Source organism: Apium graveolens, chromosome 7 (genome assembly GCF_009905375.1).
Source record: "Apium graveolens cultivar Ventura chromosome 7, ASM990537v1, whole genome shotgun sequence".
Lineage (NCBI taxonomy): Eukaryota > Viridiplantae > Streptophyta > Magnoliopsida > Apiales > Apiaceae > Apium > Apium graveolens.
This window is the reverse complement of record NC_133653.1, coordinates 250,962,203-250,987,700: the sequence shown is the minus strand read 5'-3', so window position 1 is coordinate 250,987,700 and position 25,498 is coordinate 250,962,203. Positions and strand designations below refer to the sequence as shown.

The 25,498-nt window shown below is 34.7% G+C and overlaps 1 protein-coding gene and 1 pseudogene across 1 annotated transcript; one reads left to right on the top strand and one right to left on the bottom strand.

The window, feature by feature from the left end:
- The first annotated feature begins 5,924 nt into the window (after positions 1-5,924).
- Positions 5,925-7,513, top strand: LOC141671025 (cytosolic sulfotransferase 6-like; annotated as a pseudogene).
- A 9,968-nt stretch (positions 7,514-17,481) lies between these two features.
- On the bottom strand, positions 17,482-18,875 carry LOC141674646 (uncharacterized). Its single transcript, XM_074481356.1, has 6 exons — positions 18,676-18,875; positions 18,416-18,589; positions 18,023-18,130; positions 17,838-17,910; positions 17,675-17,763; positions 17,482-17,566 (listed from the first exon to the last, which is right to left on the bottom strand). Exons 1-6 carry the CDS (start codon positions 18,873-18,875, stop codon positions 17,482-17,484), a joined length of 729 nt encoding a protein of 242 aa, XP_074337457.1.
- Between the last annotated feature and the right edge of the window lie 6,623 nt (positions 18,876-25,498).

The following is a 25,498-nucleotide window of genomic DNA, read 5'->3' as shown; positions in this document are numbered from 1 at the left end:
TAAAAATTTGTAATAATTACTTATATTGAATAATAAATTGAATTATCAGTGTTTAATTGATAATAATTCATCCGTTAGTCTGAATTGAGCGAAACGAAAGCCATTTTACTCAGAAAAATGAATTTTTTTCATTAAAAATAATATGAAGACCTAATTTCTTCTAGAAATTAGTTGACTTTATTAATTACGTGATTATCAGTCGAAATGCGTGCCGAGACGAATCCGAAGAATTCCGGAAAAATGGGAAATGAGGCAAAAGGTGATCAGCGGAGCAATCAGCGAGTCGATTTTGATTCTAAATTTTTTTTTAACTACAAAAAAATGATTATGTGCTTATGTGCTTATGTGTATTATGTGGTTAATCGAGTCTTACTTGCTTATATGTAATATAAGAGTCAGTCATGAGCGCATGGGTAGATAATAGGAACGAAATGAAGTCGATTCAAGATGCAATTGAAGTACAAAATGACTTAACCAGTCTATTTTTCTAACAGAAGCTAAGCCAGCAAGGCAGGTCAAGTAGGTGATAGACGAAAGTGATTTAATTGCAGTAAGTCGCATAGAAGGCAAGTTTCTCCCCTATTCTATTTTCAGAATAGTAATATTCATTTCAAATTCTTATTATGCTTGTACTCATTTAATTCTTTTGTTCATATTTCAGTTCAATTCTTGAATTATTCTCTTCATTTGAATTCATTATTCATATTCCAATTGTTACTCACAATTATTGATATATTCCGGTGATTAGAATATATCAAAGCATACCGATTGTTCCGGTTGCTATTCCAGGGACTGGATAATATTACTTTTGGGGTTAAGTTTACTTAATCCTAAGGACCGGGACATAACCGGATCCTTGAGATAGGATGTAGTGCCTGGGTGCCCGACGGGATCTATATAGAGAGATATAGATCTGCACTGTATCCTGGCTGATCAGCAGGGTATAACTGCGAACTTGAGTCCAGTTTAGTTCGTTTGTATTCGCCAGTAATGGCCTTCTTTCTATTCTCGTGAGGTTATATCTTTGCAGATATACCTGGGTTACGGATTCATTTAAATTGCTTTAACACGATTTATATTTTGTGGACTTGTTGAGCAAATTTTCGGCTCACCCCTATTGTTGTTATTCACCTTATTGTTTTCAGTTAAGAAGGAATATGAAACCCATCAGGACTCGAGTGGTAAAGAAGCGGGTCAAGCCTCGAGATCCTCTCATACCCAAGGTGTTGATCCCAATCCAGGAAGAAAACTTTGAGTTGCCCGAGCAGGTGGAGTGTTGATAGATAGTATGTGTGTTTGAATAAAAGATGAACTTAGTTTAAAATGAATTAGACAATGGCTTGTAATTAAAAGAGTTTGTGAGATTGTGAATGTTGGTTTGTAATAAAAGTAGTTAGTGGTTCTTGTTTTCATACTTCAACCTAAAAAGGTCCTGGTTAGTGTTAAAGGGGTTTAGTTTCATTTCTTTATTATTTATTAATAAGATTGTACAGGTTTGGTGATTAGCTTGTAACCCCCAGACTTATACCCCGGGTTTGGAGGGCGTTACAGTAAGTTCTGATATGACACTGAAGCAAGCAACCTCTGACATAGCTCAAGTTGGCTTGAAATCAGAAGATAAGGAAAAGGAAACCTCTGACATTGCTCATGTTAAACCTTCAAAGTTACTCCTACCAGGATTCACCAAATCTAAACAGACTCAACCTTTGAAGACTGCAACAAGTGGTTTTGAAGCAAGAGTGGTTACAGGAAAAGAAGTAAGAGATAAATCTGGATTGGGTTATGCTGATGAAAGAAGAATACAGAACACAACCAATGATCCAACTTCTTTATGTGAACCAGGTGTTGGAGCAACTCTTGAAAGATTGAATCAACTTGAATTTGTACAGATGGTTTACCATACCTTCTTGAAAGAACACATCTTGTTATATTTTATGACAGATGGAAGGGTATACCATATTAGACAGAATGTTATACCACTGAAGTATTATGAGGAACTAGAACATGTTCTATTCTTATTTCAAGTGAAGAACAGATTAACAGATGGTGCTGCAAATTATTTGAAGACTCAAATTCAGAGACAGGAGATGCTTTATTCTGTGAAGTCTGACAGCACATACTGTCCCAAGTACAGAGATCACAAGGGTGATATTGTCGAGATGAAGCCTAACTCTGCTAAGATTATAACTACCTTTCTGGGTTATAAAGCTGTGGAATTCAATCTTGAGTCTGACAAGGCATATTTGATCAGACTAGATCAGGACATAAGAAAAGCTAGAATAAATGATCTCAGGGCTGCTATCTTTCAAATTGGTGAAGATACAGTTGAATTGAAGAATGCTAAAAGGAGGATGATTGATGAACTTATGTATGCTGAGAGATGTTTATTAAAGAACTATCTCAGAACAACTCCTGACATCAAATAGATCAGTAATTGAAGCCAATTCAAGATCTACAACTACACAAATTCTGATGTGTATACAGACTGAAGCTGTTATTAGAAGTTAAAGATGGTAAAGCTACAAGGACTGTAAGTTGTAATTATCTAGTCAAATTCTCATGCATTTGTACTTAATGTTTTTGACATCATCAAATATCAGTTAAACTTGTATATTATGCTAATTTACAAGTTGGGGGAGATTGTTAGATATATTTGATAATGTCATGTCTAATATGATTTGTGTTTAGTTTTTAGATCTTACTTAAACATGACAAATCAGTACTTAACTGGAAATCATCACTTATACTGAAGTCAGAACTTAAGTTGTCAGAACTTAAGTTATCAGGAGATATTTATCAGAAGATAATATCAGGACTTAAGGAGACTTTCAGATAAGGAAAGCGGCTGATTGAAAGGAAAGAAGATCAAGACAAACGCAAGAAGAGATATGCATGAAGAAGAAATTCTATGAAGAATAGAATACTTGGAAGAAAAGATAACTAGTTGATATATTTAAGAAGCAGAATTATATTCAATATCAATCAGAGATTATCTTGTAACTCTGTAGTATATAAACACAGACATAGGGTTTACACTATATGTGTTATCATAATCGAAGTTATTAGTTATTGTAACCCTAGCAACTCTCGTGATAATTTGTTCATCACTGAGAGAGGACAGTTCCATATTGTATTAGAGTTTAATAAAGCTTGTTTTCTGTTACTTGTGTTCTTTAATTCGATTTGATTGTGATAAACACCGTAATCAACCCCCTTCTACAGTGTGTGTGACCTAACAAATTATTACGGTATTCTTCGAATAACTAACTATCGCTCGAATAATAATAATAATAATCCGACGTATCATTCATTTATTCGTATTATTTAACTAATTATCGAATCTTTAATCATATTTTTTGATTATTTTAAATCCTTAATTATTAATTAATTACTTAATTATTAAATAATAAGTAAATAAATAAATAATTAGATAAATAATTAAATAATTTATTAAATAATTAAATACGAATTTCTAAATTAATACAATAATTTAAAAAATTATTAATAATAATTTTCAGAATTTAAATCTAATTTTTATTAGATTTTTAGAATTATTAAAACTGATTTTCGATTTTATAAAAATATAATTAAATAATTGAAATTCAGAAACACAAACAGGAAAACAAATTGGGGGTTTTCAGGATCAAACCCGGGTTGTTTTGGGGTTAACAACCGGGTCGACGAAGAACAGCCGTCGTGGCTGCCCAGAAACCGGCAAAACTTCGACGCCGGCGGTCGATTCCAGAGAAACAACGGCGAGTCAATACGAGCTCCCAGACTATTCTCCACTCCTGGTTTCGACACCGTTCGATCCCACGCAACCGCAGCAGCATCCCCACCATGCAACCACCGTCCTGTAGTCTCTCTTCCTCCTTCTTAGGCGAATCCCAAAGCTACTCCAGTGAGCCTCGTCGGAAAACTTCCCCCATCGAAAACGTTAACCAAACTCGACATTTAATATACGAAAATAAAGCTGTTAAATTCTACAATCAAACCCAGCCATCAACAACAATCAAAACATCACCAAAATCATTAAAAACGAATCTAAAATTTTGCTAAAACCCATGAACTCGAACCATACCCTCCTGGGGTTATACCGATCAATTAAATACTCAAAATCACTCCTTAACTTGATATAAAACTATTGGAATCATCAAAACAAACAAACGATTCAAGAATAAAAAATGCCTAATTCGAATATAAACCCTAAAAAAAATCGAATTGAGAATCACACACTGAAACATGAAAGTGACTATACCAATAGAAAGTAGAGATCAAGAGTTTTGCAACGACTACTTACACGTTCGATTTGGAGGTCGGAATCACGTTGAAATCTCCGATTGAAATCAAGAACAAAAGAACCCTAATTCTGCAATTTGGGGATTTTTCTGAATTTTTATGATTAATTAACTAATTAATTAATTAATAATCAGGTATTTATAGTGCTGAAAATAATACCCCCTAAATAAAATTAAGGGGCTAATTACACTCCTAATAAAAATATTTGGCCCTAATTTTTATAATTTTTGAGTATTAAAATTTAATTTATAAATATTTTATATATACAATATTTATGCCAAAATTTCTCAAAAATTGTGAATAATGCAAAAATACAAAGAAATGGTATAAATAAAAGTCCTATAATTTTATAAAAATAAAAATATGATATTTGTGGGGTTTTTAACACCCAATGGGGCCCGGAAAAGTCATTTTTCGCAAAACGAGAAAATTTATAAAATGCCTAGATGTTCAGAATAATGTAATGGTAAAAGCCGTTTGATGAAAAATAAGGCCCATTATTTTATTTGAAATATCTGCTTTAAAATCATGGTTCGGATCGTAAAACATTTGAAATGAAAGTAATAAATGAAAAACAAAATAACTTAAAAATGCCTGAACAACACAGAATGCACATAACACATCAGAATGCACATAACACATAACAATTAAGGTTTGCCAGTTAATTACACACAAATGACACATTAATGCACAAAATTTATTATAAATATGATATAATACAGACGTAATTTTTCCCAGACGTTACAAATTTATTTGTTAGATTTAGTTTTGTGCCATTTGATAGACATTATAATGGGATAAAGCATAAATTTCGTTATCTTCGCATAACAATTGATTTTAGGTTTTTCTTCTCGAAAAAGTCTACATCTCAGTTGATTAGATATGCAGAATATGGATACTTGTCGTATCCTCAGTTTGCAAAATCATAAACTGGATATGTATTTATATATAGCGTTAGAACCATTTCTTGTAAATTCATAAAGCAAATTACAGTAAAAATCTCATCAAATTACTCAAGAATCATTAATAATATTCACTAAATAAGGGGGACTACCGGATATGAGAATAAATCATACTGTTATTTTTGAGTATAATACTGCATGTAGTGATCAACTCAAGCAAAGATATATCAAAGGAGACATGACAAAATACATTTTACTAAAATTCTTATACACTCATGAGTTTCAAAAAAATGGTGAAATTAATGTACAACAAACTCGGTGATCATATGCCAACCTTACAAACTTAATCATACAATCACTATCAATTTCAATATTTAAAAAGTTACGACAAAATACTGAAATGCGTCGAAAAATTTGATGCAACAAAATTTTCGTAATTAATGTCTTCTTTCAAAAATATATTGTACTCTTTTTTCGTGGGAATTTTTATCCAACATGAATTTTTTGATAACATGTTAAAGAGACAGTTTATGATCTATTTTATTATAATAATTAAAGGGGAGTGTCATAAATTGATTGTTAAATCAAAGGTTAAATACTTGAACAGTAGTAGAGTTAGACATGTAGAAGTAGAAATTCCACATTTCATTTAATGCCCTTCTTCTTTGCTTTGGCTATAAATAGCCTCATCCGGAAGAAGTAAAAATTGCACCTAGCAATTTCAATTCATGTGCTCTCTCTTCCTTACTCCTTTCCCTCCCTTTGTTAGATATATTAGCAACTCAATATCCCCTTTCTTATTATAGCTGGTATATTATAACACATTCGTCTTTATAAAAAATATATTCTAACAAGTTGAGAACTATGAAGTCAAAAACTTCACATTCTTTTGAAGTTTCTTCTGCTCTTCTAAAGCAATCAGTAGATGAGGAGAATGTCTACAGCCAAAAATTCATGGACTTGCTTTCAACCTTACCAAAAGAAAAAAATCTTTCTTTCGGAGCCGTCATGTATCAGTACAATGGTTTCTGGTATCCCATAGTACCTTTCCATGGCATGATCGAATCTCTAAAACATTTTCAACCTCGTAAAAATGATGTCTTCCTTGTAACTGCTCCTAAATCAGGTACCACATGGTTAAAAGCTATTATCTATACTTTACTCAACCGCCAAGTCCACCATCCTCAGGATCCTCACCGCCCTTTGCTGACAACAACTCCGCATCAGCTTGTTCCTTTTGTTGAATTACTTAAACCCTCTGACTACGACTCTATTTCCAATTCTTCCGATAGCAGCACTAGGATCTTCGGATCTCATATGCCAACGGTTTTACTTCCTAAATCTGTAATAGAGGACAATGAGTCATTTAATTGTAAAATAGTGTACTTGTGCAGGGATATCAAGGACACTTTTGTTTCCTTTTTTCACTTTGAAAACAAGAATTTTGATCTGTCTTCCAATTCTTTAGATAGAGCCTTTGATTTATACAGCAGAGGAGTAAGTGGAGCTGGACCGGTTTGGGATCAAATCATGGGATATTGGAAGGAAAGCTTGGAGAGGCCAAATAAAGTGTTGTTTATAAGATATGAAGACATGAAAAGCAATCCTCATTTTTAACTGAGCCGTCTTGCACTTTTTCTCGGAAAAGCCTTCCCCGAAGAGGAACAGAATTCGGGTATGCTTGATCAAATCTTGAGTTTGTGTAGCTTTGATAATATGAAGAATCTCGAGGTTAATAAGTCCGGAATATCTGGACTATTAGGACATGATATAAAGAATGACACATTTTATCGGAGTGGTAAAGTTGGAGATTGGAAGAACACTTTGAGTGCGGAGATGGCTGCCAAGTTGGATCTTATTACTGAGGAGAAGTTTCGGGGTTCAGGATTATCTCTCTGATGTACAATATCATCATCGTGTTCCTTCTGCTGCGAATATATATACCAATTTTGAGTGTTCCTATTGTTTAGTTTATGCTGCTAGAACCAATGTTTCTGGTTATATTATGTCCCGTAATTTCATTGGCGTCAAGGTGTGAATGATAAGCCATGACAGCTAATTCAGTTGCTGCCACGAGTATAACAAATCGCCTTTGTTTTTACCATCTTCAAAATGCTCCACCTTTTCACTTTTGTTAGTAGTAACAGTGTTCCCAACTTGTTTAGCTCTCAGAGCGCCAAATAAAATGAGCAGCTCCTTGATTTGTTGTACTTTTTGTTGGACAAACTTAGTATTTTAGACTAAGTTGTGAATCATTTTGAGACTCTATATGAGTGAGACACATTATGTGTTAGTGGTGTGTATTTATTGGAACGTATTCTCCTCTTCGAGGGGATTCCAACGCATATTTACACGCTCAAAATGAGTAAAAGGTGAATGAGAACTGATGTTCCAAAGTTTTACCTTTTAATATGAAAAGTGGTTTTGTACCACATCGAGAGTAGCACAAACCTATTCCTTAGTTTTTCTTATAAATACCATGTACCACATCGAAAAGAAAAACAAGTCATTTCAAGCCTCTCTTTATAAATAGAGTCTTAGGGCATCAGTTTTATTAAGTCAAGGGAATAAGAGTCCTCTCTTTCATTCTCGGTCTCTTTAGTCTTAAATTTTCCAATACTCCGGTGATAGTTCTCGGGCTTAGTTCAAGTTCGCTGAGAGTATATTCGATCTATCGATTATACTGGTATCTCGTTTTATCCTGGGAGGCCATCGACTCGCACATACGGTAAGAGGCGAAATAGCTTTAAGGAGACAGTTTCAACTGGACTCGAGGATTTCCATTTGGTTATATTCTTTCTTTCTCTGTTTGATTTCGTTTACTCACGCACACACTTATTTGATTTATAAGTATTAATCACAGATTGTATTCACAATCTTAAAGCTATTTATTTTATATACATATGTGACTGATACATCTGTATCTGCTTATTTTGTTGAGTAACAGATCGATGGAGAACCAAACTGTGAACGATTCGATGAACATGACGGCTGATCCCAACGCACAGATCACTGGATCTGATGGGGTTCACCAGCAGCCGATTAACCCTAACGCACGGATCGTACGATCTGATGGGGGTCAAACGCCTGTTGGACATGTGCCTTCGGGACATGTGCCTGTGGGACACACTGTCATTGGACAGTTTAGTGTTCCTCTTGGACAAATATCGGTAGGATTCACTCCTCCGATCATACCTGCGGTGCCTACTGGTGTGCATACACCTGTAGTACAGACGCACGTACCATCTGTTCCACCTGTGGTGCCTGCTGCACCTGTTATGCCAACTGTGCCTGCTGCACATGCTGGAACGAACTTCAAACATTGGCAACAAAAGATGCACTTTTATCTGAACACGTTGCATATGGATCGCTTCCTTAAGGAAGAACCACCGTTGCTCACTGCTGAGAGTAACATGCAGACTGTGTATGCTGCTGATGCTTGGAAGCACTCCGACTACATCTGTCGGAACTATGTGTTAAATTGTTTGTCTGACTCGTTGTATAACGTATACAGCGCGAAGCCAACAGCTAAGGTCTTATGGGAGTCACTTGACCATAAGTATAAAACCGAGGACGCTGGGGCAAAGAAGTGGATTGTTGGCCGCTTTCTTGATTATAAGATGGCAGACTCTAAGACTGTGGTCATTCAGGTGCAGGAACTGCAGGTGATCATTCATGACATTCATGCTGAGGGAATGGTCATAAGTGAGTCTTTCCAAGTTGCTGCTGTTATTGAAAAGCTCCCACCTGGATGAAAAGATTTTAAGAACTATCTTAAGCACAAGCGAAAGGAGATGTCTATGGAGGATCTTATTGTTAGACTTCATATTGAAGAAGACAACAGAGGGTCCGAGAAGAAAGTTAATATTGCCACTAAGAAGGCAAACATGGTGGAGCACGCTCAAAGCTCCAATCCCAAGAAGACTAATTCTAGTAAAGGGGCAAAGCTGGCACCCAAAGGAGGGATTTCGAAGTCGAAATTTCAGGGGAAGTGCTACAACTGTAATAAAGTTGGTCATAGGTCTTCTGACTGCAAGAAGCCCAAGAAGCCCAACAAGAAGAAAGAAGCAAATATGGTAGAGAATATCTCCAAGGATATGGGTGATATAGACCTCTGTGCTATGGTCTCTGAAGTGAACCTGGTCGGTTCTAATCCACGTGAATGGTGGATTGATACTGGTGCTACTAGGCATGTTTGCTCAGACAAGGCAATTTTCTCTAGCCTCAAAGCTTCTGATGCTGGTGAGAAGCTCTACATGGGGAATTCAGCAACTTCTACCATTGAGGGTGAAGGCACGGTGATCCTGAAGATGACCTCTGGGAAGAATCTGACTTTGAAGAATGTACTTTATGTGCCTGATATTCGCAAGAACCTTGTGTCTGGTTCTCTGTTGAGTAAGCATGGCTTTCGTATTGTAATAGAGTCAGATAAAGTAATTTTGTCTAAGAGTGGTATGTTTGTAGGCAAGGGTTATTTAACCGATGGGCTTTTTAAGCTCAATGTAATGTTCGTTAAGGATGATAATAAAATGAAGAATTCTTCTGCTTACTTGCTTGAGTCTCCTAATTTATGGCATGCTAGATTAGGACATGTAAATTATGACACTTTACGACGTTTAAGTGCAAAAGAATACATACCTAAACTTACTATCGATTCAAAACATAAGTGTGAGACTTGTGTTGAGGCAAAATTAACGAGATCATCATTTAAACGTGTGGAAAGGAACACCAAAGTGCTAGACCTAATATATAGCGATATATGTGATTTAAAATTCACTCCAACAAGAGGAGGAAATAAGTATTTTATTACATTCATTGATGATTGTACAAAATACTGCTATGTATATTTGTTGAAAAGCAAAGACGAAGCTATAGATAAATTTAAAATCTATAAGGAAGAAGTTGAGACACAACAGACTAAGAAAATCAAAACGATACGAAGTGATCGTGGAGGTGAATATGTTGAACCATTTGGAGAATTCTGTTCACAACATGGTATAATCCATGAGGTCACTGCACCATACTCCCCTCAGTCAAATGGTGTGGCTGAAAGGAAGAATCGCACTCTGAAAGAAATGATGAATGCGATGTTGTTAAGCTCTGGGCTTCCACAATCGATGTGGGAGAAGCCATCTTAAGCGCAAATAATATTTTAAATATTACGATGCGTAAGAATAAGGATGTAAGTCCTTATGAAATGTGGAAGAAAAAAAACCAAGTTACCAACACCTGAAAGTGTGGGGGTGCCTTGCAAAGGTACTGATCCCTACACCGAAGAAGGTGAAGATAGGTCCTAAGACTGTGGATTGTATTTTCATCGGATATCCTCCACATAGTACTGCATATCGGTTTCTTATTCATGAATCCAAGATTCCTGATATTCAAAAGAATACCATTATGGAATCAAGGAATGCCTCGTTCTTTGAGACGATGTTTCCCTGTAATCCAGGAAACCAACAACCTACGACGTCTAAACGATCTCATGAGTCTGTAGATGACGATAATGAGAGTGACGAAAGTGAAGACAAAAATGTGGGGGTAGTGAGAAGGAGCAAAAGACAATGAACGGAGAAATCCTATGGGTCTGATTTTATGACCTATTTGCTCGAAGAAGGTGACCCAAAAACCTATAAGGAGGCGGTTACCTCACCTGATGGACCTATGTGGAAAGAGGCCATCAAGAATGAAGTTGATTCAATTATGCAAAATCATACTTGGGAACTAGTGGACTTGCCAACTGGTTGCAAACCATTAGGTAGCAAGTGGGTTTTCAAGAAGAAGTTGAAAACTGATGACACTATTGATAAGTATAAGGCCAGACTTGTGATTAAAGGATACAAGCAACAAAAAGGCCTTGATTATTTTGATACATATTCTCCTGTAACGAGAATAACGTCCATAAGGATGATGTTTGCTATTGCTGCAATGCGTAATCTAACTGTACATCAAATGGATGTGAAAACAGCCTTCCTAAATGGGGACATAGATGAGGAAATCTATATGGAACAACCCGAAGGGTTTGTTGTCCCAGGATAAGAAAGGAAAGTTTGTAGATTGGTGAAATCATTGTATGGTTTGAAGCAAGCGCCTATGAAATGGCATGAAAAATTTGACGAGGTCGTGCTGGCTAATGGCTTCAAAATCAATGAATGTGATAGCTGTGCCTATTACAAGGATAACGAGAGTGGCTATGTCATGATGATGCTATATGTAGATGATCTACTTATTGCCGGAAGCAATGATAAAGTGATCAAATCTACCAAGGACATGTTGAAATCAAGATTCGACATGAAAGACATGGGACTAGCAAATGTAATTCTGGGAATTCAAATTTCAAGAATATCAGAGGGTCTCGCATTAAGTCAACCACATTATATTGACAAGATCCTTGAGAAGTTTCTTAAGGATGACTTTGAGAAAGATAGGACACCTGTGGATATGACTTTGCACCTATCCAAGAACAAAGGTGTAGCTGTTTCCCAATTGGAATACTCGAGGATAATTGGTAGTCTGATGTACCTCATGAGCTGTACAAGACCAGACATTGCATACTCAATTAGCAAGTTGAGTAGGTTTACGAGTAATCCGGGAGCTGATCACTGGAAAGCGATCATAAGGGTACTAAGGTACTTGAGGGGAACTCGAGACTATGGACTGCACTATGGAAGATACCCAGCAGTATTAGAAGGATATACTGACGCAAATTGGATATCTAGCAAGAAAGCACTTAAGTCTACGAGCGGCTATGTGTTTATATTAGCTGGAGCGGCAATATCATGGAAATCCTCAAAACAAACGGTGATAACTCATTCCACGATGGAAGCTGAGTTTGTGGCACTAGATAAATGCGCCGAAGAGGCTGAATATCTACGTCAGTTTCTGGAGGATATTCCAAGATGGCCAAAGCCTGTAACTGCAATAGGGATTCATTGTGATAGTCAATCCGCTATTGGCAGAGCGCATAGCACGATGTATAATGGAAAGTCTCGTCATATACGACGACGACACAGTTCCATTAGACAATTGATCTCAACCGGAATTATCACTATTGACTATATACCGTCAAAAGATAATATCGCGGATCCACTAACCAAAGGGTTATCAAAAGAAGTGGTTGAGAAATCATCGAGAGGGATGGGCCTTAAGCCTATTGCTTAACGACATCATGGTGGACACCCAACCATTGCTGACTGGAGATCCCAAGAACTTGGTTCAATGGGACAACTAAATCATGATGACCAAATCACTGTGGGGGTAACCCCTGGCCTGTTCCTATGATGAGGAAACAGTGAGACCCGTAAGGTACGAGGTTAAGCTTTGAGCTTTTAATGATCTTTGATGAATACATGGAGTTCAGGAGTGAACGCATGGAATTCAGTTGAGTAAACGCGGGTTACTCTATAAGATAAAGATTACCTATGTGGGAGAGAAGTGGGGTCGCTTCAAAGGAGAATTGCGAGGCACAATTCTTTAAAAACTCCTGCAGAACCAGGACGATGTTCCATGGCCAAAATGGACATAATCATGAGAACTGAATGAGTCAGGAAAGATATAGTGATGAGTATGTCATCGTTTATACAAACGGTCGAACAGTTCAAGGACATCGCGTCATACTGTCTACCAGTAAAGTCGATATACTTATTCGAGCGAAGGTACAAGGAGCATTCTCTACCTATCGTATGCTATATCTGACCGCCGGAACTATCACCAAGTCAAGCTCCACGTCTGTCTGTCTATGTGGTGCGTGCTACTGGACCATCAATCTCATTTATGGGGGATTGTTGGACAAACTTAGTATTTTAGACTAAGTTGTGAATCATTTTGAGACTCTATATGAGTGAGACACATTATGTGTTAGTGGTGTGTATTTATTGGAACGTATTCTCCTCTTCGAGGGATTCCAACGCATATTTACACGCTCAAAATGAGTAAAAGGTGAATGAGAACTGATGTTCCAAAGTTTTACCTTTTAATATGAAAAGTGGTTTTGTACCACATCGAGAGTAGCACAAACCTATTCCTTAGTTTTTCTTATAAATACCATGTACCACATCGAAAAGAAAAACAAGTCCTTTCAAGCCTCTCTTTATAAATAGAGTCTTAGGGCATTAGTTTTATTAAGTCAAGGGAATAAGAGTCCTCTCTTTCATTCTCGGTCTCTTTAGTCTTAAATTTTCCAATACTCCGGTGATAGTTCTCGGGCTTAGTTCAAGTTCGCTGAGAGTATATTCGATCTATCGATTATACTGGTATCTCATTTTATCCTGGGAGGCTATCGACTCGCACATACGGTGAGAGGCGAAATAGCTTTAAGGAGACAGTTTCAACTGGACTCGAGGATTTCCATTTGGTTATATTCTTCCTTTCTCTGTTTGATTTCGTTTACTCACGTACACACTTATTTGATTTATATGTATTAATCGCAGATTGTATTCACACTTTTCACATCTTTATGCATTTCCTCTATTATATCTAGAGCTGTGAGGCCATTACACTTTATTCTAGAAATGTAGCTCTCTCACAGCTAAATTGAAAGACGAGAAATGTCAACCAAGTTAAGCCTTGCGGATCAAAAACTGATAATCATCAAGTAGTAGAATTGTGAACATATTCTGATCCTGTGTAATGGAAGTTCATTTAAAAACGCCAAAACTAAGCCAAGTGTTTTATCTAGACAATATTAGTTCAAGGGCAGAGCTAAAGATTCAGATGTTTGGCAAGATAATTTCCTGTACTGATTCCAAAAATTGAGCTTGCATTCCGCAACCATACTTCTGTAGCCAGTAGTAGCATTGTGAACATATTTATGCTTTCACACTCACAAACATAATGTCTCTCACATCTTGCAAAATAATATTATAATTTTGTCATCCATATGAAAATTCACTACAAAGGTGGTTGATGTAATTTCTAAATGAGTTTTGACAAATAATTTTTATTTTAAAATTAAACAAAGCGTGTTACTAAGTGGTGGACTTCTAAAAGTCGTTTGTTCCCCTATTCCCCTTGGAATATTTAGGTCCAATCTAAAATTGTACTGGATTATTGTGAAAGTTGTAAAATGCAGATATATTAAAAGTTATATGATCAAATACATAATTTAAATTAAACTATGTATCCCAATGTCAATATTTCGAATCTCTAGGAAATGTAACATAAAATTAACAGGTTAAATCTCGAAATTTAACATAAATTAACGGGTTAAATCTTAAAGTATTCACTAAAATGAAAGATTTGTATCAAAATAATTATCAAATTAACGGGTATTATATTAATTGTTAAAATTTAAATAAATATCAAACAGATACATTTAAATATGTGCTCAAAAATTAATAATTATTTTTATAAAATTATGTACATTTTTATTGAATTTTAGTACAATTAAATAAAAAGTTATGAATTCTAATATTTTAGATAATATAGTGAGACTTTTAAAAATTTATCTACCATTTATTTTTAATTTTGTAATTACTTTTCTTATTCAAATAAAAAATTAGTAGATAAAATTTTAAAAATCTCACTATATTATTTAAAATAACCTGTTTTCATGAGAACTTCTTCATCATTCTCTTCATAAGATAATAAGAATTCAGTAAAATATGATCATTGGGAAGAACTTCACCTAGTAGGATAAATTGTAACCCTCGAATCTTTAACATCCTTATAAAATTGAGAAATATATGTGTTGTATCCTATGCATTGTCGATATCATTATTTCCACCATTAACATTTTTTTAGTAATGTGTTTAAATCAAAAACTTCTTTAACAATCTCTTTCAGAATTCATTTACATTTATTCTTTATAGGAGATTTTTTCTTTTCACCGTGTTTATCAAATACTTCATAATTTTTTAAAAAGCCATTTTGATATAAGTGAAGTTCCACAATTTCATCACTCATCCATTTTCCATTTTTAAAATTATTACACGGACATAACATTTTTCCAGAAACTATCAAATTTGTACGGGTAATTTTCAAAAAATCTTCTGCACTGTCCTAATATTCGTTTTTCGATAAAAGTTGGACATATTCAATTGTAACTTCATCCAATCCTAATTTTGAGTAGACATCTACCAATGCAAAAATATATTTATATCGATAATATAATTTCTTTTTAATTTATAACTGATAAAGTACAGAGGAAGAGAGAAAAGTAGGGTTTTATTAAAATATGACTTGTTCTTTATTAGAAGAGAGGCCTATATATCCAACAACCAAATAATAATAAGGAAAACATCCTAACAAGGAAACTATTACCATAATAAAAATATTTAATAATAAAAATATTATATATATTAACATCCCCTCTCAATCTCATGATGGTGAATCGAGAATTTGTCAAACAAGAAACAAAGTCACACAAACAAACGATCTAAAGCTCTAACTGATAAAATAATAGTACTTAACGAATTCGAACATAGTCACAAATGTAAGACAACTAAAAACTTCCAACAGAATCCATAGCGCGGCAATGTAAGGAATATGTTATAGGATTCATGATAATTTACCAAAAATACTCTAAGTAGATATGTTAAATGATTTTGTAGCTTTCAACGGATGATCACATTATTTATCCGTCGAAAGAGTAGTTAAATAAGTTTGTAACACATTTTGTATTCTAGATTAGTTTGGGGTTTTGGGAGTTTTAGTCAGATGAAACTTCAACGGATAACACCTATGAAGCCTCAATAGATAATCAATTTAAACAACAGTTGGAAGGGACTTGAAAGTGACTTGACAGTCATATGGGTTGATTGTATACAAAAGGAATGTAGGAGTATGAAATCAGGATTTAGAAGAAAATGAAGCATTTCCATGCAAAACGGGGACGTTCAAGATGTTGTATCTAACTCGATTGCATTGGATAGAGAAATGAAGAAACATGTGATTGGACCTAGATGATAGGTTTTACATTTTGTCCTATTTTATATGTGACTTGGTGATATATAAACCAAGAGTAGCTTGTAACAAAAACCAAGATTTAGAAAACATTCAAGCACATCAACTAGAGAGTCTTTGTAAGCTGTATTATTAGCACTCTCAAGTTCTTAGTTGTCACTACAAGAAATTTGCTTTGACACAACAGTTTTGCACCGTTGTCTGACTTCAAAATTTTTCGTTGAATACCCAGCACTCGTATGATATGAAGTAAGACAATGGTTTTTCAACCTTTGTTAGAACAAGATAGCACAAAAGTTATGCAAGACTTGTTACAGTTCAAGACAAACAACAGAATTAAAAACAAGAACTGTTGTTGAAAACAGAGTAAAACAACAGTTTTAGTTCTACACAACGGTAAATTTGTGTCAACTAAGAGTATTCAATTTATATTTTAAGACAAACAACGGAATTGGAAATAAGAACCGTTGTTGAAATAGAGTAAAACAACTGTTTTAGTTCTACACAACGGTAAATTTCTGTCAACTAAGAGTATCTAATTTTATTCTTAAAATTTTATGTCTATTTAGACAATGATAATTTCAATTTCACTATTGTCTCAAAACATAACAACAACAGTTTTCAAGAAAAGCCCTTATTCTAGTTTCTTTGTGACAATGGCTTTTGTTCAGCACTGTTGTTTGGATGGTATTAAAACAACAGTTTTGTTCAAATCAAGCATTGTGTACATGCTTTTAAACAATTATTTTGAATATGGAGTAGGTGTTCACTGTTATCTCAAAACTATTCAGACAATTCTCTGTATAGTAGTCACATTGTTCTTTATATTTTGAGACAACATTGTCTAATGTTTACCAGTTACTTGAATATTATTGACACAATGGCTTATAATTTTTACCTCTTAGATTATCTGGCATAAGGCAACTGTGTTGATAATGCATTACTTAAGGTGGCTGTTGTTTGAATATGTATTGTACAATGGTTGTTTTTGCTTTGAATCACCATTATCTGTTGAAGTGTAAAATTTTTGCATACCAAATTCACAGTTCATGCACACCACCGCCTGCGGAAACTTAAAACTAAAATTTTACCAATCACAAATCCATATAAAACTAAATCCATATCATTCAATCCATCAATCCGCAACTTATCAATCTATGATCACAATCCAAGCCAACTAAATAGAACTACATCCATAGACTTCAACATTTACAATACTTAAAAATAAATTCAACAAAAACCAAATCCTACAATCTGATCAGCGCATAAGAACTTCTACCAAACATCCAAAGTTTACTTAACGTCTCACATCACCAACTACATATTTAAAAACTTGCACTTGATCAAATATTTCTAAAGAAAATGATCAGAATCTAGAACCTTAACTTGCATAGTTTTTCATAAAATATTTTGCAAATTCAACGCGAATCTCATTTATGTCATCATCAGCATACACCTGGTTCGACCTACGCAACCACTGAAAAACCATCCAAAATGTTTGTAAGTCACATATGCTACTAACGTAAGCGTAAATACAAAATGGTGAGAAAATCCAAAGAAAGTGAATTTCTTACCTTAGTGACAAAGTCAAGCTCTTTGTCGTGAACATGTACCCCATAACGAACAAGCCACAATCCTTGTTCCCCGTCTGCACTGGAACTCCCTGAAAAAAGCAAACACAAATTAAATTACAATTTTATACAAGACATAAATTAAAATTATGAGAAATATTATTACCGCCATATTCTCCCATAATACTTTCTTCTTTGAAATCTTATTCAGATCTTCCTCCTTATACAGCTTAATGGCACTATAAACAAAAAAAATATATGAACAGATTAAAAAAATAGTGCAAAATATGGTTTAACAAGGTAATTTACAAGTAAAGACTCGTATACACAAACTTTATAAGTTGTACTTACTTGTCGACAACATCAACCCATTCCCCATTTGCAATTCGACGTTTAAGAGGTTCCATGTAATAGACCATCTCTGCTTCGGGTTTCACAACTGTCAGCGTCCAGTGGTTCCTACAAAAATATGAATAAAGATGCTTAACAGTTCTAGCAAAATTGACATAATCTAATTCACCTTCTAATAAAATTGAACCCTAAATTCTCGTAAATTCAACTTACAATTTGCAAGAAATTTTATCAAGTTTAAACTCAAAATTATATTCATGTATATAAAATTTCTAACTTAAATTGTCTTAAGAAATAAAGTTAAAAATGACCATACATATGATCATTTTAATCTAAGAAAATTATTTAAGAGAATGGCTTATTAGCTATCAATAGTATAAATTAAATACTCACACATCATTGTAAGGCATCAGAAAATATTGGCCTTTATTAGCACCCTTGAAACGTGTAGCTAGTGCACGTGACCTCTGCGCTGCAGTACCACATCCAATGGCACCAATTGTGCTAGGATCTACGAAGCTTATCATGCTCAACATCTTATTCTTTTTCACATATTCATTTAAGAAGCTACATATATTATTAGGCAGTAGTGAGTAAAGATTCTGACTTTAATTCCGGAAAAATAAATAAAGAATTTTAACATAAAAACTTACTGAATATAAAGGCAAATGACAGAACCTGCCATTTCACCTCGAGAGCACACCGTATGTACATCTGATAAGAACATGGTTTGCTTCTTTGACAAGCCAAAGGCTTGTTTGCTCAACTCAAAAGAAAAAGTTTGGCCATCACTCAAGGAATTCTTGGCCCATGTCCACAAGCGCTTCAATGCAGACGGATAATTTCCACTCATCTCAACAACCAGCTACGGTTCAACATCTTCAATTAATTTATATGACTTCTTTGATTTCTTGGAAAGACCTTTCTTGGTTCTCTAAATTTTTTTATATATGTTAAAATAGTAAAAAAAACATGCTCAATAAATACATACTAAATATACTAAACATTCTAAAAAACAATTCTGACCTTTGGAGCAGACAAGACATGGATAGTGTTGTTGTTTCCTCATGCAATGAGGTCTCTTGGCCATGCAATAAAAGTTCCCATGACATCTTGCACAGACACAATTTCATCGCCAATAGGGAAGGGAATCCTAGCATTACCTTGAATGACTTGAGTAATTGACACTCTTGCATTCTCTTCTCCAAGTCTTACTTCATGGATAGTCTGCTCATGCCCTTCAAAAACTAGGACTTCATCAATTTTTGCAAAGGCAACAATGTTGTTCAATGATCCAACTGTCAGTTTGCATACAGAACTATCTGAAGCATCTTTCACGTCCTCACCAACCATATTTTGATCATCCTCACCAGCCACCTTCTGATCATCCTCACCATCCACCTTCTGATCATCTTCACCAGCCTCCTTCTGATCATCCTCACCACACAGCTTGTTATCGTACGGAAGCTCTTCCCCCAAATCAACAAAAAAAATTTCAATCATATCCACTTTATGAACAACTCGCTCCTCTTCAATGGAAAATATCTTCCTTGCCGTTTCAGGTGTTCTAAGATCATTTAAACCTGCATCCACTTCATCCACTTCAACCATGTCCTTAGAATGACAACTTGCTTGCTGGGAAGCAGGTTTCAGACTATCTGGATGTCCAGCCTTTGTCAATGAAATCTCTGCTCTGATCTTTTCAATTTCAGCCATCCAAAATGCATTCCTCTCTTTAATTATTTTTGGAGTCTCCACAGCCATGAACTTTCTAACTCCCTCGCGTATCTTTTCATCCACTGTGCTCGCTTTCTTTTGCCTTGGAAGATGAAAATAAACTGATTGTTTCACATGGGATCCTTGACCACGTACCCTTCCTCTGTGCTCAGGCTTGCCAAGCGCCATCGTTAAAACATCATTAACACCTTCAACTACAATTTTTCCTTCCTTAACCTCCTCCTTCAGCTTTTCCTACAAAATTAAGATTATCATTTTTTAATCTTAGCTATTCGTATATAAAATATCTAATATGTCTAGGCATGTAAAAATGTAGTACTTACAATTTAGCAAAGTTTGTTAACAGTTTAGCAAAAAAAGGTTCAAAGTGTTGGTACTAACTTAAATAGCATACAATATGAATCAATGTATGTATGTAACTAGAGAGTAAAACGTAGTCTGGCCAAGTTGCCTTACTCATATTATTGCTGATTGGAATACTACTACCACTAATAGAAATGAAATGTCCAATAAAATAGGAACTGATCAACTGAACTCCTACAAACAATCAAACACTAAGTTATTCTATAATGCTCCCACTAAATTGCTGTATATGTAATGACCACGTCTAAATCGTGATTACAAACTAACATATCAACGGGCAGATAGAATTATGTAAATAAAATAAACAAATAAATATCTTGAGTTTAGATTAAAAAGCCAACATAAAGCACCAGCAAATAAATATATTACAACAACTGCATCATTTAAAAAAATCAATAACTTACAATTTCCTTGGTTTTTTCCGCAACTACATTGAAAGACATATGTCATAGCCTAATTGTTTATTCGAGTATTTAACTCAACTCAAATAAGGATGTAACAAGTAAATAGTGGTTCTATCGTCAAAGAGATCTCACTAAGTAACATATGTCAAAGGATTAAGTAACATTGTTCATCTACAGACTTGAGGACTTAATTCACTGGAAGAAGCTCAAGAAATTGATCAAGCCTCAGTGATATAAATCAAGATTGTGGATTTAATCAAGTGACAGAGATCTCGTCAGAGTATCACATATTTACAGGGATTTAATCTGAAGAAAATTAAGTTATTAAAGTCAAGACATGAAGAAATGTCACGGAAGTTAGTCACTCATGAACCAGACAGTACATCGAGTGTCAACATTGAAGTGTGGAATTGATTCATAATTATCAGAAGATTTTCAGAAGAATGGTTGTTGTTCAAGAGTAGTATTAATTCTCTATTAATTAATTAAGTCGTATAATTTAATTAAGAAAATAAATTATATCTCCAAAGATTAATTTATTAATTAATTAGATTAATTGATTAATTAATTCTGAATTAATATTATGCATTTTCAGAATTGATTTTGAATTTAAATTCAATATTAATTCAGCAAGACAATCTTTTGTACTAGTATGACAATCGGTATGACAATCAATAGTCATACCGAAAGTCATGCCAGTTCATTTAATTGTCTTACTGAAAGTCCTACCAGCTGTTGGGATTGTCTTGCTAGTTCATTCATTTGTCATACCGAAAGTTCTACCAGCTGTTGGGATTGTCTTTCTAGCTCAATGATTGTCTTGCCAATTCAGTGAATTTCTGTTGAATGAATATAAAAGAAAAACTCAGACAGAAGCTCATCAAATACAGAACAACAGCCTGAAGAACAAACAGCAGAAGCATTTCATCTCTCTCAACTGCATTTCGAACCTATTAATTTCTAGTCATTAATGTTAAATTCAAACCACTAGAAATCATTATCTTGTTATTGTGTAACTATCTAGCGGATCAAAATCCCTAGAACTTAATCTCAAATTGCTTTTAGCATTTGATCTTTTTATTTCAAAAATAGAAAAAGTTCATGTCGAATTTATTCTAGATTTGGAATAATTTATTTGAGATTAATCCCTTGTAAACGATACCGTTGTTGTAACACCTTTCAAGTTTAATAATAGTTTTATTTAACTTGAATTTTGTTTCACTTTTTTATTCCGCATTTTATTCGATTAAACGGTATAGTTTGTATTCAACCCCCCTTCTACAAACATATTGGGACTAACAATTGGTATCAGAGCCTTCTGATTAATGAACAAATCAAGATCCTAGACTTTTGTGATTCTTCCACTCCTTGAATTTTTATTTATTCAAAAATTCATAATGACTACACAAAAAGTTGGAACCGTTAAAATTCCACTGTTCGATAAAGAAAATTATATTATGTGGAAGAAGATGCTCTTGTTTTTACAAGTTGCAAATCCCAAATATCTGGACGTGTTAAAGAAGGGTCCAAAAATTTTGATGGTTATTGAACTAGAGGTTATAGAAGATGATGTTGTAATTACCAAAGCTAGAACCTATGTAAAGGATCCTGAGGATTTTTCTCCTGCTGAAAAAGAAGAAGCCTCCTTGGATGCCAGCCTTCAATTAATTTTAGTTGATTCCCTTGATCCCTTGATGAACAGACATGTGATGAACTATATAAATTCCAAACACATCTGGGAAACTATTGAGGTAATTAATGAAGGCACAGAGGAAGTTCGGGAGAACAAGTTAGAGATCCTAACCTCGGAGTATGAACATTTTAAATCCAATCCAGGAGAAGGAATTACTGAAGTGTTTGAGAGGTACAATGCATTGATCAACAACCTGAATATAAATGGAAAATATTATTCAATCAGGGAGGTCAACAAAAAGTTCCTTTTAACACTGCCAACTCATCTTGAACATAAAATCACTGCCATAAGAGAAGCGAGAGATCTGAATGAGATTTATTTGGAAAGGCTCTATGGTGTGCTAAAAACCTATGAGTTGGAGCAGATTCAGTAGAAGGAAGTCTACGGGAAAGGAAGAGTGGTCAGCACGTCTACTGCTCTAGTAGCTGAAGAACAACAACAACAACCACCACAACAACAACAATCTCAACAGTCAGAGAGAATGGTACAATCTTCCTAGGCTGAAGAAAATGTGATAGTAGCAGAATTTGATCCTCCTACTACAAATCAATCAGGAGATGATTTTTACTCCTTGGAAGAACTGGAGCAATTAGAAGATGAGTCAATGGCCCTGATTGTCAAGAGATTCTCCAATGTCAGATTCAAGAGGAATCGCAAGTTCAAGTACAAGTACAAGTCCAACTACAACAGATTCCAGAAAGGTGGATCTTCATCCTCTAACACCAGCAGTGGTGGATACAAAACAGGGATGGTTAATCGAAGCACCATTCGATGCTTTAACTGCAATGAGTTGGGACACTTTGCCACAGAATGTAGAAAGCCAAAGCAAGTTAGGAAGAACTCTTATGATTCTAATCAGAACTGGCAAAGGGAAGAAGCTGGGATGATACTGACAGTGAAGATGAAGAAGTTGGGAATCTTGCTCTTATGGCTAGTGATGCAAACACCTCATCGTCAAGAAAAGAGGTAAAATTTATTGATGCTGAATTAGTTTATCATCTAGGAGGCTCCTTAGATTGTGCTCGTCGTGATAATGAAATGTTAACTCAACAAATCAAAGACCTTGAGAAAGAGGTCAATGAATTAAGACTTGTGCACATTAATCAAGACAAATTAAAAGAACAAGTACCTTCTCTAGAGAATAGAGTTGACTGTTATAGACGACTCGAAACTATTCTCAAAGAAAAGATCACCGGTCTTGAGACTAAGGTCAAAGCTTACTTTAATTCTTGCTCTAAGGCTAAAGAGTTCTACAATAAGCAAGCTATTAATCAAACATCTGGAGTAGGTTATGATTATAATGTTGCTATTGGAGAATTAGGCATAAACTCCCCTTCTTATGTTTGTGCTAAAGGTAGGGAAGTACCACATGTGCTTAAAGGTGTTGATAAACCCCTCTATAAAAAATCAATTGCTGAACCATTTGATGAGACCTCCTTTATTATTCAAGAAGAAATACGTGCCGAAGATCTTGTTAATGAGAAGGTTGTTTCCAAGTCAAGTGTGTCGAAAGTTCCAGTCAAAGTTGTGAAAGCAACTAAGACTAACTCAGACACACCTGAGTTGGATAACAAAAATGCCATCCCTACCATGCATAATTTGCCTATTGATAATTCCTCTCATAAAGTATGTGGTGTTCCTAATTGCATGTCTTGTGCTTTTAATTTGATGGTTGCTTATTTTAATGATAAGTACGTTTCTAGTGATAAGACTATTCCTCGTTAGCATTTGAATAATAAGAAGCATAATAGGTCTAAGACTGCTAGTCCTCCTAAAGCTAGAAAGGAGACATTTGTGCCTAAGCCTAAACAGAAATTTGTCAAGGCTGTTTACAAGGTCAAATGTCCAGTCATTGAGAAAGTTGAGAACATAAAAGTTAAGAATGTTGTTTTTCCTGATAAAGGCCAAATTTACAAGTATGCCGGACCCAACCAAGTTTGGGTTCCAAAGAAGGTCTAATCCATTTGTATTGCAGGGCATTAAACAGGTGGAACCGGTAGTGTGGATTCTTGACACCGAATCGTCAAGACATATGACCGGAGATAGAGCCTGTTGGATTTTAAACGCAGCGGGGGCATGGTAAAACACTTTTACACACATAAAATCCAAATAAAAGCATATAAATCATGAATAAAAATTCGAGGGATCGAATCTAACTTTTAAAAATAATTCGGAGACAACGATCAGAGATCCTTAGCAGTTGCTCCTCAAGTGTGAAGCACTCCACCGGTATCCACCAAGAAAACGATGTTAAGGAGGAGGAAGGAGGTGGAGAGAATTGGGTTTTCCAAACTTTTTGGGTTTTCGGGTTCGATGTGGGTTAGAATAAGATAGGGTCTATAATAGTGTATTTATAGGCAAAATTTTCAGCTGAAATTTTCCCATAAATAATATTATTATTAACCCATTTATTATTCTCATTAATAATTAAAACACCTTTTAATTATTAATCCTTTTTCTAAACACTTTAGAAATAATTCTCTCTCTTGATTTAATTTCCAAAAATTAAATCCATAATTAATAATATTAAGAACTTTTCTTAATTAATTTATAATCAATTAAATCTCATTTAATCAATTATTAAATTTGCCAATTAATTATTTATTTCATAAATAAATAATTATTAGCCATTATTAATTAATTCCTCCACCATTAAATCATTCTCCTTTTATGGTGTGACCCTGTAGGTTCAATATTAAGCCGGTAGTAGAAATAAATAATAATAAAACTATTTTATCATTATTTATTTAAATTCTCTAATTTATTAAATATGATTAATTAATTAATCACATTTATTCTACATCGTGAGTGATGCTTCTCAACATATCGCGACTATCCGGATAATATGAATTCACTGCTTAGAATACCAAGAACCTGTCAGTGAATAGTTACCGTACAATAAACTCCTTCTACCCTACAATGTTCCGATTAAATACAAGGCATGGATCTCGTGTCAAGCCTATCTAATTTAATCACTTGCTTACCATTTACTATGCTTAGTTCTATGCAAATTAGAAACTCCTTTCTAATTTCATTCACTCTGGCCAGAGATTCCTGAACTAGCATAAGTGGATCAGCCTTGAACATTCGCTTCCTTCACTGGAAGGGGTAGATCCTTTATTGATCATACACTATCTTCGTGTACAAATTCCTATACCCAGAAGAGCACTAATAATTGTCCCTAGAGACTAAGAACTAAACCAAAGCATAGTTCAGTGTACACAAGATGACTATGATGACCTCAAGTCTAAGGATACTTGTACAACTATCACTATGTGA